The sequence below is a fragment of the Podarcis cretensis genome (assembly GCF_951804945.1).
Source record: "Podarcis cretensis genome assembly, chromosome: 5".
Classification (NCBI taxonomy): domain Eukaryota; kingdom Metazoa; phylum Chordata; class Lepidosauria; order Squamata; family Lacertidae; genus Podarcis; species Podarcis cretensis.
The window spans coordinates 44315027-44332163 of NC_137174.1; the positions used below are offsets into that span (position 1 = coordinate 44315027).

Below are 17137 nucleotides of genomic sequence, written 5' to 3' on the forward strand. Positions count from 1 at the left end.
TTTTATTAATTTATATAAAAATAGTACACCACTGTGGAATCCACCAGGATATAGGGTGGGCTTAGAAATCTTTAAAATAAATAATAATTAATAACCTTATTTTGTTAATTACAAATGACTATCAGTGGTGTCTGCAATCCTGTACTCTTATCAGTTACTCTAGATTTTTTACAAATATTTTTTGTACATTACAGGTTCTGAGGATCATTAAAACTATTCGGATTCAGGAGTTTGGGGCTGAAACAATCCAAGCTTCTAGTCTGGGACACCTTGTTTTAAGGACGTGTTGCTTTTATGTGAACTAAAAGAGCTACTTTGAAACCAGAGGTCAATTTTCAGTTACTTGATAGCCGCTGAACAATGAGGCCAGACTGCAAGTGAGCAGATGAAATTGAGAACGTTTCAGGATCTGAAGGGTCTTCCTGGAACAGCATAATAAGGCTGCAACCCAGGCCTTTTACATTACACATTCACTTTCATGGTTTGGGATTTAACAGACCTCCACAGTTTGGAAACGTTTTCTGAGTAATGAAAGTTTTGAACAGCAGCGGCTTTTTAAGCAGCCTTTCAACACCCAAGGAAGAGAACAAAGCCATGTCTGTTCAAGCAGCAGACCTCATTAACGGCGAGACCCACAGTAGCTCACACTGTTCGGAAAACAGTGCCTGTGACAAGAAGTATCTCTCTGGAGGTGTGGTCAAGAGGTGCCAGGTAAAAATCTTTTGCGTTGGAGTGAAAGAGCATGTGATGATCAAGGATGCCGTGGGGACTCACTGGCTTCCCAAGCAGAGCAGAGCCCAGCAACGCTTCATTTCTACCTGGAAGGGGCTGCAAGGAACGGACAGGAATACAAAGCATGATGTAAGTCCAAAACAAATGCTACTGCTATGGTTTACGCAACACGTTTCAGGCTGTAGAAATGTAGTCATGCTGGTAAACAATCTGTTGTCTGGGTTTAATAAATGTGGTGCCCACCACAACTGGAAGTTGAACAAGGAAAGCATAACAATGCTCCCCTAGGCCAAGGGTGGACTACAATTCCCATCATCCTTAGCTAGCAGGACCAGTGATCAAGGATGATGCAAGCTGTAGTATAAATCAGCTGGAGACCCAAGTTTGGGAAACCCTGATCTAGGTGGTATTGTACACCAGCTCACATCACCCTCAGCTGGCATGACCAATGGTCAGGGATGATAGAAGTTGTATTCCAGCAAAATCTGGAAAGTCACATGTTTCTCATCCTTATCCTAGACCTATGTATTTGGTAGCATTGCCCATCAGATTCTGTTTGATTGTCTGTTAGAGTTAGGAATTCATGGCATAGCCTTGCAGTTTCTCCATTCTACTTGGACATAATCTTTGACCATGTCACTGCAGAGCATCCTCAGCAGGTAGGTTTAGGCAATTTCTCTCTGGGGTTTAAATTGCAGATCACAACCTGCTTTATTTTTTAAAGAAAACTGCTATATTTGGAGTTCATTGTCATCAATATACTAATGACACCCCACTTTGTTTCCTTTCCACCATTCCAGGAACAGCTGCTGAGTCTCTTAACCAATGTTTGAAGGTTGTGGGCTGGATAAGGGCAAGCAGACTGATGCTTAATCAAAATAGAATGGAGAGAATGATATTTAGGGGTACAATTGACCTTAGGGACATGTATTTGCTTGTTTCAGATGGGCTTATGTCCCTTTTGAAAGACTGGGTTCAGAAGACCTCAATCTGGGTCTGCTGTGCAGGTTGTGTTTATAGTCAGGAACCAGGAATGTTTTTTCATTTATATCTGTACTGGCTACAGATAAGGCTCTTGTGTCCATCTTCCATTTTGTGGTAACTGCTCAAGGTTCCAGAAAATTGTATGACAGTATCAACTGGTGCAGAATTCAGTGGCATGCCTTCAGATGTGAATTGGACATAGGGAACAAATTTTATGTCCTCTACACTAGTTAGCTGTTAGATCCAGGTATAACTTAACTTGTAGGACGATGAAGTCCTAAATAGTCTGGACTTGATTTACTGAGAAAAAAAGGTTCCCCTTTCCAGCCTTTCTGCCCCTTCTGTAAGATGAACTGTGCTTCAAACTTGCTCTTCTCAGGCAGTAACCGAGGGTTTGGTAGAGTGCATTTTCCATTCTAGTTTTGCAAATATGGAATGCTTTTCGAAGAGGGACTTGCCTAGTGCCAGCCTTGTGTTGTTTTAGGAGGACAGTAATGACCCTTTTTATCCTTGAGGTGATTTGGTAATTAGACAGTCCAGATAACTGCTATGCAATTCATTCCAGCTTTTTAATAATTTGCATTTGCTCTCGTTCTGATCATATTTTATAAAATTGTGTTTTAATTGTCAGACCATTAGTCCATGTAGTTCAGTATTTTCTACACTAATTCTTCAGAGTTTCAGTCTTTCCCAGCCCTTCTTGGAGATGCCAGGCAGGGCTGTCAAGAAGGTGGTACAGGGTTATGCAAGAACCAGACCGCAAGCCACCAGCCCACCCGGCCCCGACACTTGGTTTACATGTTTAAAGAAAGTAAGTCAACTGGGCATTTAGAAAGAAAGCTAGAAAGCAAAATGTGAAGGTAGCTGTTTAAGGTTTAATCCCTGATGCTAAGCAATCAGTGAAAGGAATGTAGGGCATTTCCTGTAGTTTCCCTGCTGAGATTTGCTCTCCTCCAACAAAAACAGCTTGCAGTGAGAAGCTCCTGATCAGGTACACAAACAAAGCAAATTATGTGGAAATTAATGAGGAATAGGCGAGAGTGGAGTAGAGAAACTAATATTAAATGCATTACCACCAACCAGCAGACCAACCCAACCTAGAAGATGGGAGGGAAGTCTCCCCAAACAGCAGTAAAACCAAGAGAAGCTTGTTGCTGCTGCTGCCAACCTAATGCAAGATGGATGTTAGCTTCATTGTGTACTGTACACTGGGGTATGTTTGTCTAGAGACTTTCCTCTGTGTCCACATCATTTCATTCACTCCCTAAGTATTCTGCCTTTATAGTATAAAACACAGTTGGCTGGCTTTGGTATGTTTGACTCCCTTCAAATAAATTCAACTTCCTTCCTGATGAGGAAAATTTGTGATATTGGCATGTCCCCAGCCCAGAGTAAAACAAGAGGCAGTTTTCATTGCTGTTGGGGCGGGTTTAGAAAGTCAGCATATTTTATCGAAGAAAACAGGTATTTTTGTTTGCATAGAATATGATGGTTAGAATAACGCTTTTGTGCAAAATGAAAGCACCCTGACGGAGTATGTACTTAAAGTGCTAATTGTACCTAAAGTACTACTTGTAAGGAAATTTAGAGGAAGTTCCATTAGAGGATAAAATCCTCAAACCACCTTTCTATGGAATAACCCTTTCGAAATAAGTGTGACAAACAGTGGAATTATGCATTGCTTGAAGTCCCATTATTCTCTTTTTGTGAAGGCAGTCTTCTGTCTGGTAAAGCAGCTATGGACAGATTCAGATTTTTAAAGTGGGGAGGAGGGGGAAGCAGCTGTTCCCAACTTTCCTTCACTGTGGTTTGTGTGCTCAAGCCCACCCACCCCAATTTCTTCTCTCCTGAAGAGATAAAAGATGCAGGGATAGGGACACAACTGTGATGTTCCACTCCGTTGCTCACTGACGGGTCTCTGAATTACACCACTTGTATGATTCTCCATATAAAAAATGTACTTCCTCATAGGAAATTAGGTGTCAGTAAGAAACGGAGATTGAACATTCCCTTCTGACATCCAGTTTTCTATATGGGGAGGTGGTGATGATTAAGAACATCCAATCATAAATCCCCTACCCAAGTCCAAAGCGGAACAGCTCCAGTTCAGGTTTAGGCTACAATACACACTTAATAGGGTGGCAGGAGTGGCGGGAGAGCCCAAAGTAAAAAGTGCTTCTGAGTCAATGTGCATGAAATTGCTCTGCCAGCATATCTATGAAAACTAGGTGTGACATGGAAGATCCATGAAAAGGACCTACCATTTAAATAAATAAATAACAAGTGATAGTAGTGAAGCTGCATGCATGGGGTGGGACGGTGATTGGCAAATTTAGAGGGCTCCCAAAGCTGTTGTTTCCTCCACTGGGAAAAGACGCCTGCTTCATTAGGAAGTTGCACAAGTGAAAGTTTAAAAAGCCATTTTCCTCTCCCTCCATTGCACTATGGCCTTTGATCCCAATCAGGTCTTCTACATTTGTTTCTCAGTTTTAAAATGTTCATGGTGAATTGTGTTCATAGATTTTGGGCATGTCATCTAATTTGACATTTCATCTGGTCCAGAGTCAAAATAGGCGATCAAACCCCAATTAGCAACCATTTCCATTTATTTTTGGAGGCTCTGTCAACACTTTTAATGGCACTAGGAGTTACGTGGAAGTTTTAAGCATATGTAAACAATGTAAGATGTTTATGCATATAGTATAATCTCTCAAGCAACATAATTTGCCTCATGTTTGAATGAGGTTATTACTGTTTCTTATAAATCCAATGTGCATGGTACAACGCAATGACAACAATGAGATTTTAAAGATTCAAGTGTCAAGGAGATAAACACATTACTCTGAACCATATTTGTACTCTGCTGCTCTTTCAAATAGGCAGGTGGTTGTCTTCCAGAAAGTAAACACACGTGAAATTTGATCACCTCTCCATTGTACATGGAATAAATTATGGAAGACACTGTAATAGGATAAGCTCCTATGTGGCTCTTGACTCTCATTCTCTGATCAATGCAATAAGCAGAATTTCAGAGTTTTTGCAAGACGAAGTTGCACATTGATTCATTTATTGTGAAATTCAGCAGGCAGCCAAGACTTGTTCTTTAGATTTTTGCAAGAAACTAGGAAGGAATGCAGTCAGCATTAAATTAGATAATTCCTTTATTTCATCTCATGAATTTTCATCTTAAAATGAACTAAATTTAATTATAGGGATGAAATATTAAGAAAGGGATCCAGGTCCATAAAATATGCACTAAGAACTGCAACTAAGAGCTACAAGAAGACTCTTGGTTCTATAAATGCCAGTTGTCTTATAAAATCAGTGTAGCATATGGAATATTAGCTAAATTTTAAATAATACTTTTGGTGAGCTTCAGAAGCTGAAGCAGCTATCTGAATCAATTTCTTAGGGATGAAGAAGTCTTTCTGAGTACTAAAAGGCGTTATCCCTGGAATAAATTGCATATAGCTTATAGTGCACCCCTCCTAACATCACCCTTCACTACCTGTGCCACTTTATAAAAACCTGCCATTTGTCCATTTTGTTCCCTTTTACAGAAACACACAGCATAGTCTGGGCAGCTCAGTTGGTACAGCATGGTGCTGGTAATGCCAAGGTTGCAGCAGGTCTTATCCCCGTATGGGATAGCTGCATATTCCTGCATTGCGGGGGGTTGGACTAGATGATCCTCAGGGTCCCTTACAACTCTACAATTCTTCACTTGAGGGGAAAGGTATGCCCCTTATATTCTTCTAAGCACACCGACACTTACCGCTGGAAGAATGTAATCTTGAAGATTTCCTACCCCTACTTTCCTCACTATTTATGCTGCGCTACTTAATTGTGAACTTTATCCTGTGTTAAACCTTCTCAAAGGCATTTCAAGGGTCATCAATAGTTTTCACTAGATCAGTCCTTTGATAAGTACAAGCAACTCTTGAGATAAGATGAAGGAAGGAATTGTCATTTCACAATAACTGCGTTTTATTTGGAATATATATACTGTATTCCTGTTCCAGAAAATAAATATGGCTTAGGTCCCCACAGAGGAAACTTAGCAGCTACAAGTTCCACAAATTCTTCTGTGTTATGAGCCCAATCTGAATCTACAAGAGCCCATTATTTCCTCTACTGCAGCTGTCAGGTAAATGCCTATCAAAACTGCATGGAAGAGACTGTGAAGGCAACTGTTGCCTTGCAAGGAAGGCACTCACTGCTTATACAGCCAGAGAAGACTTGTTCAGCTGCCTTCAGCCATAAACCTCAATCACTTCAAACATATGTTTGTGTAGAAAAAGTGGTCCTTTAACTCTTTATAATAGTTTTAAAAATACAATTAGAGGATCATAATATCCCCTCTTTTTTCTTTTTTCTACCAGAAGGGTGCGCAAACTGTGGTCTACAGAGCACTGGTGGCCGGTGAACTTGCTTCGGGTAGTCCACAGTGTGTCTGGCAAAAGATGTCTAAAAAGCATTCAGCATCTAGCACAGTGCATTACAATTGCTACAACAGTCAGGAAAAGAAATCATTAAGTGGCCTCAGCAATTTTCAAGCAGGGGGCAAAGTTTCGGAACCACTGATCTAGCAGTTTCTTAATGTTGCATGAACATACAGAGCTCTGCTGTCTTCACAAGCTGCCCATGTTAATTTCAAGAGAGGTTTCACAAGCAGTTCTTTGCACAAGCTGGCCTGCTGCCTTCATTGATGTTAATGGGGAGGGGAGCTGCATGTGCCAGAATTCCAGCTGTACATGAGCAAAGTGAACTCCAGATTGAAGCATGTATGTTTTGCTCCATTTTGCATGCCCTGGGATCATTTTGAATGCTTTTTAATTATTGCTACTAAATAGGGGGCGCCATCGCTAAATCCCAATTTATGCAAATTAAAATGAAGTTGTCTGACAGAGAGAGAGGCAGTTAATGACACCTTGCTTGCAGAGATCATGCTGATGTGGAATTAATGAGAAAGAATTCCATTTTATCTCAGTTTGTATCCATTGGTGTATGGCCTGCCCATTATTTAACATAAAACTATATTGGTTCATATAAATAAGCACCTCTCTCTCCTATATCTATGTATATCTTTCTCTGGACAAAACTACTTTTAAGAATGGAAGTGTTCTCTTATTTTTGAATTGACATGTATAGAATTGCACTGTATTTAGTGAATTATGCATAATATTTAAGTACTAATATGCATTTTGGCATATTGCCAAACCAAAGAGGCAACCCAGCAAAAGAACTGTCCTTAGTCTGCTATATGCATACTAGGTGAATGTCTAAGGAAAAATATTTGCATGATGGAAACCCATTTGAATAACTTAGAATGGTGTAATACATCTCAGCGCTTCAGGAAAGTAAATAAAGGCTGCAAAGCCTTCATTTCACCTCTACGAAAAGCATATTTTGTGTCAAATTGAGGTGAACAGCTATTGAGGTCTCTGTAAAACTCCTGGAAAATACAGATTATGTAACACAATTCATCACAGTCTAGCAGCAGTATTTTTAAAAGTGCCCACTTCCAGCACATCAAAAACAGGTTGGAAATGTCTCCTTACATGGGAAAGGTTGCTTGAACATTATGCTTTGCTGATTTGGGGGTGGGTGGGGTAGAAACAGAGCTACAAGCTTCCTATAAAGAACTACAAACCAAAAATGAGACTGGCCACAAGGATGAAAGAATCACAGCTCCTTTATTCATAGCAAACATGGGAAGAATCTGCCATTTAATTCCAGACAAGGGATTTTATCTCTGAGAGAAAAAGCATTCAAAAATCTAAATGAAAAATCTAATGCTTTTTTCATGCTGATTTATTTTTAGATTGGCAAAGTTAAGCAAGATGTAAGCATGACTAGATGGAGTTCAGAAAGGGAATTGCTGTGAAGTGGGAGAGTTCTGTTTCCATGGGAGTTTGATTACAGCAGATTCCCTTGCAGTTTTGCTGCCATGCTGTTGATTCAGCAAGGCGTACTTCGTAGCCAATCCGATGTCATGGACTGGCTGGATTTAGAGGAGTGGTGGGAGGCACCAGCTGGGGAACCCCCAAGGGATGAAGGCTCAGAGCCAGGAGATTGGTAGTGAGATGATGCTGAGCGCTCAGAGGGAAAATAGGGGGCAGACTGGGCGGAGGAGGTGTTGGAAGCTGAAGAGGTGACAGGGTTTAGTGAGCAGGAAAAGGCTGGGACCAAGAGCAGTCCAGAATCAGAGGCAGGAGAGGAGGGGGACCAGAGGACAGAGATGAGGAAGGCTGATGAAGAAGCTCCTGTTGTGACTAGGTCCTCTCCCCCCTGATCTCCCAGAACCTGCAGAGGTATGAAGAGGGTGGAGCAGAGACAGACAAAACATTAGGGTCTCCTATTGCTTTGTGAGGATCCAGGGGAGGAGGAGACTTAGACAGCTGTGGGAAGGTGGGGACCTTAAATCCTTGCAACATCCATCATTGGGACAAGTTCTACTGGGAAGAGTTGCTGTGATCCCTAGGCCTGAGCTGTTTAGTTTCTTTGAATAAAGAGTTAACTTCACTGACACCTTGTGAGTTATTGCTGACCTGCTCCAAACATCCACCCTGACATTCAACCAGTGTCCAGTCATGTATTATTTTATTCTCACCAAACAACAGACTTGAGAACAACTTCTATATATGTGAATTCACATCTAAGAACATTATTGTGCAAGAAAAGGTAAAATAGCGTGTTAGTGTTCCTAATTTAAAATAGTTTTTCCTGGGGGGAAAAGTTACTAAAGGTAATGATAACTGGAGAGGAAGACATATTTGAAATGGAACTGGTTGATAATATGATATATAATGCTATAATTAAAAGAGACTGATGAAATGAATCTTAGATGGAGAAATAATGAGTCTGTTAAAATTTGATATAGAGAGAGGATCCATTTTTACTTGCACTTTGACTTTTGAAAGTTTTGAGAAATCGGATGAGGAGTTGGGCCAGTTCATACATGTAAACCAGCTTCTTCTGCATCAGGAATAGGGAACCTGTGGTCTTCCAGGTGTTGTTGGATAGGATTGTAAAATAAATAAATCCCAAACCATCTTCAAGGCAGTTTGCAAGTAATCAGTGACTACTGGCCATGCTGGCTGGGGCTGATGAGAGCTGGATTCCAAAGATGCTCCTCACCTAGGGCACCATTTGGTGTAGGACCTGTTCTGTGTTGAGTAAGTGGGTTTGCTGCCAGGCAAGTGCATGATGATTGCATCTACTTATTGTTATAAATTTGGGGTGTTAAACTGTGTGCCAGAATCCTCTAAACCCCGGTGTCTTTATAATATATAGTTTATTTACACATATACAACCTGAGATTATTATTTAATACATGAAAGCTTCCAAATGGTAAAATGATGTAAGGTGGTATTATTTGTTTTTTAAAAACAAATGAGCATCATATCTCAAATGGTATCAGGGGCTTCCGGAGGCGGCGCCTATCGGCAATGGCGGATTCCCTCTAGCCGGAGGGAGAAGCTCCGTAGAAATCGGGTCCACCGCTGCAGCGAAGCGGCGGACCCTGAAAAAACCTGCAGGCGGGGGAAGCCTGAGGCCGTGGGGCTCAGTGGGCACGAGGAGCGCACCCCGAACTGTCAAAGGAGCCCTGCAAAGAGCTCCGGAGCGGAGCGGGGCTGCGCTGTGCTGGGAGTCGATCGCTACTTCTACGGAGTGAAGCTGCATAGCAGTTGCCGGAGAGCGCTGACCTTTTTCCTGAAACATCGATTTGAAACATCTACCCGTGAGTAAGACTGGGGAAACTTTGAAAGGATCAAAGGAAAGGATTTGATATAAGCGAACCATTGACTATGACTTTGATACTTTGATCCTGGGACTTTGAACTTGAATTTGAATTTGAACCTGAAATCGGCAAAGTTTAAACAGGAAGCCCGCTTTGCCGACCTGTAGACAGTTTAAAGCAAGGGACATCGGAGCTGGAAACCAAAGAATTTGAAACTTTATAAAGAGCTAAATCTCACTGCCTGACAGAAGAACCCCCCCCCCAAAAAAAAAGGGAAAGGGGGGGATTGAATCTACCACTTAATCCTTGACTTCGGTCTGCCTTAAATAATTGAAAGGTCACTTTGAATGCACCGTTTTATAGACATTGTAACTATTACAGTAGACCTCTGCAAAAGATTGGTAACATTTTGGGACTATTTGAACTTGTAATTGTTGCTTTCTGTGTAACACTATTATATTTACGAAGACATTGTTTCTATAGTCGTCATCCATGGAACATTTTGCTACTCTGCTCCCCCAGAGGCATCTTGTGTTATAGCTGGGAATTTTCCACTGCAGCTGTCTTTTTATTATTGTTGAGAACATTCCTGGGAGCTGTGAGAACTGTGTAAGTGACCTTGACTTCTTGAGCCGTAGGAATGGATCAAGACAAACCACAAGATAAGGCTCAGGAGAAGGTGCAAGAGAAAGTTACAAAATATAAAACCAGACAACAGCAGCAATTGTTGACGCAACAACAACAACATCACAGAAGACCATCTCTAACAGGCCTCTCTGTCCCACAAGTCACAGAAAGAGAAGAAGCCAAAGGAGCAGGACCAGTAGGATCAGATTCTGCAATACTGGATAAGATTCTCTCAGCTCTACAAAATTTGTCAACCAAGATAGACTTAAATACTTCAACTATCAAAGACCTTGGACAAAAGGTGAATGATGTGGGGCAGAAAGTGAACTCCAATACCCAGGCAATTGATAGGCTACTGCAGGAATCCAAGGAGACAAAACAGACAGCAGAGGAAGCGAAAGAGAGGATCTTGGCGGTAGAGGAAAAATTACCGCCAATTAATAGAAGATTGGATGACTACAAGGCACAATTTTCTTTGATTGAACTTAGGGAAAAGCAGACCAATTTGAGAATAAGAGCAGTCCCAGAAACAGAGGAAGGAGAATTAACAGAGTTCCTCACACTGGAGTTTGAGACTTTCTGGGGTTTAGACCCTGAAGAAATTAAGATAGTGAGTGCCTTCCGACTGGGAAGGGTCAGAAGGAAGAATAAGGCGAGGGACTGCTTGATTTCGTTAAGATCAAAAGAAGAAAGAGATAAAATATTGAGCCTACATTACCAGAAAGCACTTGAGATTGGAGGTGAGAGAATTGAAATTTTTAAAGATATTCCAAAATACCTATTAGATCTTAGAGCCAACTACAGTGATTTGGTCGTGCTACTAAGAAAGAACAATATTTTGTTCAGGTGGGAATTTCCGCAAGGCCTCTCGTTCACATTCAAAGGAAAAAAAATTAAGATAAGATCAAAGGAAGACAAAGTGAGTTTCCTGAAAGATTTTGGTGAAGAACTACGAAAAGAGGCAAGAACAAAAGATTTGGAGGCACTAGGATTGGGACCACCTGACTTGGACAGGCACCCCCTGGGGTTGGATCGACCAGAGAAAGAGACACAACCATCGGAGGAAGAACAACTTTTAGGAGCAGTCGGAGGAACGCCACAATAATTACAACATGTCTCTGCAGATGCTAACTTGGAATATCCGGGGCTTAAATTCCCCCAGTAAGAGGAAGAGAATTTTTCATATATTAAAAAAGGAACAATTGGACTTGATTTGTTTACAAGAAACACATATAACTAGACTCCACAGGAAATTATTGATAAACAAGAAACTAGGCCAAGAATTTATCTCATCGGATAAAGTCAAAAAAAGAGGAGTAGTGATATATGCAAAAGAGAAATTGGCACCAAAATTTTTGTTTAAGGATGAACAGGGACGATTTATTGCAATTGAAATACAAATATATGGAGAAAAAGTTTTAATAATCGGAGTCTATGCACCTAATGAGGGAAAATCAGACTTTTATAAAAAACTGCATGAGACGTTGCTCGACTACATGGACCAAAACATCGTTTTGATGGGAGATATGAACGGAGTTGTGTCAACAAATATGGACAAATCTGAAAGACAGGTAGTTACAAAGGATGGAAGGCTACCAAAGACTTTTTTTGAATTGACAGACAATATGGACTTGATTGACATTTGGAGAACTAAAAATCCCCTAGGCAGAGAGGGGACCTTCTTCTCTGAAGCCAATATGACATGGACAAGAATTGACCAAATTTGGATTACAAGAGGGATGGCACCTAAGATACGGAAAGTGGAAATCTGCCCAAAAGTCTGCTCCGACCATAACCCGGTGAAAATGGACATGAAATTAATACCGATTGGTTCCTTTAGATGGAGAATGAACGACACCTTATTTAGAGATTGTGAAATTATCAAGAAGGCCCAAAAAACTATGAAAGATTATTTTGAAATAAATCTGAAGACAACTGTAGAAAAAAGAACAATCTGGGACGCGAGTAAGGCGGTTATGAGAGGTTTTCTGATTCAACAAAATACTTTAAAGAGGAGACTTCAAGAAGAAAGAAAAGGAAAGATTCTGGAGAAAATTGGAGATGGAGAGAAGAGGCTAAGGATGAAACCAAAGTCACAGGAGATCCTGCGAGAAATTAAATCATATCAGGCACAATATTTGAAACTGGTCAATCAGGACATAGAATGGAAGATTAAACAAATGAGACAAAGAACTTTTGAATCAGCTAATAAGTGTGGAAAGCTGCTGGCATGGCAGCTGAAGAAAAGACAAAAATTAAATACTGTGACTAATCTTGAAGTAAATGGAAGGAATGTACAAAACCCACAGGAGATTAAAGATTGTTTCCAGAGATATTTCAAACAACTGTATGCACAAGGGCCACAGAATGAGACCAAGATTGACGAGTTTATAGAAACAAATGGATTACAAAATATTTCGCAAGAGAACAAACTAATATTGAATGGAAAAATTTCTGAACAGGAGGTGGAAGGTGCCATAAAGAATTTGCAACTCGGCAAGTCTCCAGGCCCAGATGGGCTTTCCTCCAAATATTATAAAGTCATGAAAGATTATTTAATTCAACCACTAATGGAGGTTTGCAATGAAATTATGGAGGGGAAAAGAGCGCCGGAGTCGTGGAAAGATGCTTACATCACTCTTATACCGAAAAATGAAGCGGAAAAGACACAGCTTAAGAACTACCGCCCCATTTCCCTACTTAATGTGGATTATAAAATTTTTGCAGATATTTTAGCTAAAAGACTGAAAAAAGTTTTGGCAGGAATTATACATAAAGACCAAGCAGGCTTTCTTCCAGGTAGACATATGTCAAATAATACAAGGAATTTAATTGATATTTTGGAAAAATTACAAGTTAATATCAATACGAAAGCAGTATTGATATTTATTGATGCTGAGAAAGCCTTCGATAATATCTCTTGGAGTTTTATGAAGAAAAATTTGCAAGGGATGGGGGTGGGAGAAAGGTTTGGGAACGGTATAGGGGCGATTTATTCTGAACAAAAGGCAAAGTTAATTGTGAATAATGCGGTTACAGAAGAAGTTAAGATAGAGAAAGGGACACGACAAGGCTGCCCAATCTCCCCTCTACTTTTTATTTCAGTCCTGGAGATATTGCTGAACATGATTAGAAGGGACCAACAGATTCAGGGTATACAGGTCGGAGTGAAACATTATAAATTAAAAGCCTATGCAGATGACCTAGTTTTGACATTACAGGAGCCAATCCCTAGTACTAGAAGAGCCTTGGAATTAATACAAGAGTTTGGTCAAGTGGCAGGGTTTAAACTCAACAAATCAAAAACTATGGTTTTAGAGAAGAACCTAACACAAATGGAGAAGGACAGGTTTCAGAGAGAAACAGGTTTAACAGTGGTGAAAAAAACAAAGTACCTAGGGGTGAATATGACTTCAAAGAATGTTAATTTATTTAAGGATAACTATGAAAAATGTTGGTCTGAAGTGAAAAAAGATCTTGAAATATGGACAAATTTAAAATTATCCTTACTGGGTAGAATAGCAGTAATTAAAATGAATGTATTGCCAAGATTATTGTTTTTGTTCCAATCACTACAGATAATTGACAAGATGGATTGTTTCAAGAAGTGGCAAAAAGAAATTTCTAGATTTGTCTGGCAGGGCAAAAAGCCCAGAATTAAATATAAAATTCTTACGGACGTGAAGGAGAGAGGGGGGTTTGCCCTGCCGGACTTTAAACTATATTATGAGGCGGCAGCTTTTTGCTGGCTGAAGGAATGGCTACTTCTTGAGAACACAGACATTCTTGATTTGGAAGGGTACGATAATGCTTTTGGATGGCATGCATATTTGTGGTATGGCAAGGATAAAGTACAAAGGTCGTTCAAAAACCATATTGTCAGGAAAGCGCTGTTTAATGTTTGGATCAGATACAAAGATCTTTTGGAGAATAAAACCCCAAGGTGGCTTTCTCCAATGGAGGCTAAGGCCTTAAAAAAACTTAACATGGAATCTAAATGGCCAAAATATTGTGAAATTTTGGAGCAGGAGGGAGATAAATGGAAATTGCAGAGTTATGAGAAACTTAAAGATAAGGTGCGTGACTGGTTACATTATTTTCAAATAAGAGAGGCCTATAATATGGACAGGAAAATTGGCTTCCAGGTGGAAAAATCGAAGCTGGAAACTGAATTATTAGAACCCAGGGTTAAGGTATTGTCGAGAATGTATAACTTGCTGCTGAAATGGAATACTGAGGATGAAACGGTTAAATCTGCTATGATAAAATGGGCACAAGATATTGGTCATAACATTATGTTCGCTGACTGGGAACGGTTGTGGACCACCGGTTTGAAATTTACGGCATGTAATGCCTTAAGAGAGAATATTATGAAAATGATGTATAGGTGGTACATGACCCCAGTCAAGCTTGCAAAAATCTATCATTTGCCCGATAATAAATGTTGGAAATGTAAAGAGGTTGAAGGTACATTTTTTCACCTTTGGTGGACGTGCCCAAGGATTAAGGCTTTCTGGGAGATGATTTATAATGAAATGAAAAAGATATTTAAATACACTTTCCTAAAGAAACCAGAGGCCTTTCTCCTGGGCATGGTCGGCCAATTGGTGCCAAAGAAGGATAGAACCTTTTTTATGTATGCTACTGCAGCAGCAAGAATACTCATCGCAAAACACTGGAAGACACAGGATCTACCCACCTTGGAAGAATGGCAGATACAAGTAATAGACTATATGGAACTGGCAGAAATGACCGGCAGAATCCGAGATCAAGGAGAAGAGTTGGTGGAAGAAGACTGGAAGAAGTTCAAAGTTTATCTACAAAATCATTGTAAAATTTATGAGTGCTAAGGGCAGTGTAAATGAAATGATGGGGATCCAGTGATTAGGATAAGGAAGTGTACAAAGGGAAAGATAAAGGATAAAACGAATTTGAATGAGCTTGCTGAAAAAAACTTTTAAAGTGGAATACAAGAAGGGAAGGCGGGAGGAAGCAAGGAAAATAAGGTTTTGAAGACCATTAGAATGAACCAGAGTTGTCTTTTAATGCTTCTTTTACTATTATGTTGAATTTTCTGTATGTTTTTTTTTTTGCTTCTATGTTTTTTTTTTGATATCGTTTGTATTTCTGATGTCTGTTGTTTGTTGTTTTGAAGTTGGTTATATTTTGTAAAACTTAATAAATATCATTTTAAAAAAAAATAAAAATCAAATGGTATCAAGCCAGCAAGTAAACAATATTTTTTGCTCCCACAGATTTGCAAGAGATTTTTGTTGTCCTCAGAAGATCACCCTCCGCAGAGAAGAAAAGAAATCATTTCTTATTCAGGTAAAGACAATTGTTTTCTGTCTGTGGGGATTTTGTTTTTGCTGGAACATTTATTTACTTCTCCTCTTATTAAGTAGTAATAATGAGACAAGCTTTTTGAAGTACAGTCTACCCCCTAATGCTGTGCCTATTGTAATGGCAAGGTGTGAAGCAGATGAGAATTTTGCAGGCAAGACAAAAGCTCTCCAGAGGAAAGGAAATGAAAAAATGGGGGTGGTGTCGTAATATCAAAAGAAGTCTTGGTCATTTCATACTTCTTTGAACATATGTCCAAACAGACGCAGAGATATCATCGTGATCATAATTTATTATTATATTCAAGTCACTCAAACATTGTACTGACCACACACAGCATGAAAAAATAGTAGAAGGAATATACATATATATATATAGAGAGAGAGAGAACAAACAGTAACAGCTGCTAAGGACAAAGTATATGTAATAATATAGCAGAAATGTTTAAACCTGAGGATTTTTTCCTGCTTTTAAAAATAGAAATAATTCAGCAATGACTAATGTCATAAAACATTTGACTGCCTAAAAAGAATCTCTCATTAAAATAACAGGGTTTATATATTTAAAGAAACAAGCTTTTGTTCTAATTCAGGGTACAATCCTGTGGTCCATGCTGATCTCCTTCATCCAAGTCTCCATCTATGGATGGAGAAGGAGGTCTACCCTCAGAGAGGGAGTTCCACTCTTGAACGTTGTCCCATCTCCCCAGCCAGCCTGCGTGGAAAGACTGGGAGGACTTGTCCGAGATAACTGGCTGCATGTGGCAGGGTAGTAAATAGCACTCAATGCCACCACCGCCACCACCTTCAAGTCAAGGTGCATAAAACCCTGAGCTAGCCAAGTTGAGGCAGAAAATCTCACAATCTACATCTTTGGTACATCTTTATGGCATAAAAAGAAGCTAGCTGCCTGAGTCAGCCATCTCATGGTAAGGTTGGCCCTGATTACAGTGGAGATTGAGGGAAGCTTTGGTTCAGTCTCATCCAAAGCTCTCCCATTTTCCTTACAAACTCCCAGAACGGGAAGACTAGAACACTTACCTTGAGGCTGACATATTGATTTTCCTTCTCAATGGAACTAATGAGAAGGAATATATATATATATATATATATATATATATATATATATATATACACATATGGGAGAAAAAGAGCCACCCCCACCTTCTGCACTGCTGGTAAAGTTGGTCTGTTGCTTGTCACTCTTATTCTTCTTTTCTATCCTGATTCACTGTTACAGATTATGAAAAATCTTAATAAATTACTGATAAAGAGATGCTCCTGCACCACATAATGCGACATTTTGTTGCAGGTCCTGTACATCCACTGCCAAATATTAAATAGAGTAACAAAAAACACTTTCTCTAAAATCGGCTGTCATTTGTTTTATAGTAAATCAGTAGTCTTGAGCTGGTTCAGAATACTATAAAGTTATGGGAATTTATGAAAAAGTTTCCCCCCCTATAATTTTATATACTGTTAATACTTTTATAAACTATTAATAGCAAAAATAATACTGACTTGTATTTCAGGTTTGTTGTAGTAAATAAGATAATAAAGGTAAAACACTTTCAGCTCAGCAAGGAGCAAGTGGTATACAAATGCTTTTATTCTAAATAGGTCTTGGATTAGTATTAGAAGGAAGGCTGTTTCTATATTCTTTTGCCCTGTATTATATAGAGCTAAAAATGGATATGTCTTATTGTAA

At 39.5% G+C, this 17137-nt stretch overlaps 1 protein-coding gene across 1 annotated transcript in view; it reads left to right on the forward strand.

Annotated features, from left to right (window-relative positions):
• The first annotated feature begins 483 nt into the window (after positions 1 to 483).
• The window catches only part of LOC307216669 ((E2-independent) E3 ubiquitin-conjugating enzyme FATS), a 143758-nt gene continuing 127104 nt past the window's right edge, over positions 484 to 17137 (forward strand). The window contains exons 1-2 of the mRNA XM_079977125.1: positions 484 to 861; positions 15343 to 15415. Coding sequence (XP_079833251.1) covers positions 529 to 861; positions 15343 to 15415 — 406 coding nt within the window. The 5' untranslated portion in view covers positions 484 to 528. The remainder of the gene's footprint in view (positions 862 to 15342; positions 15416 to 17137) is intronic.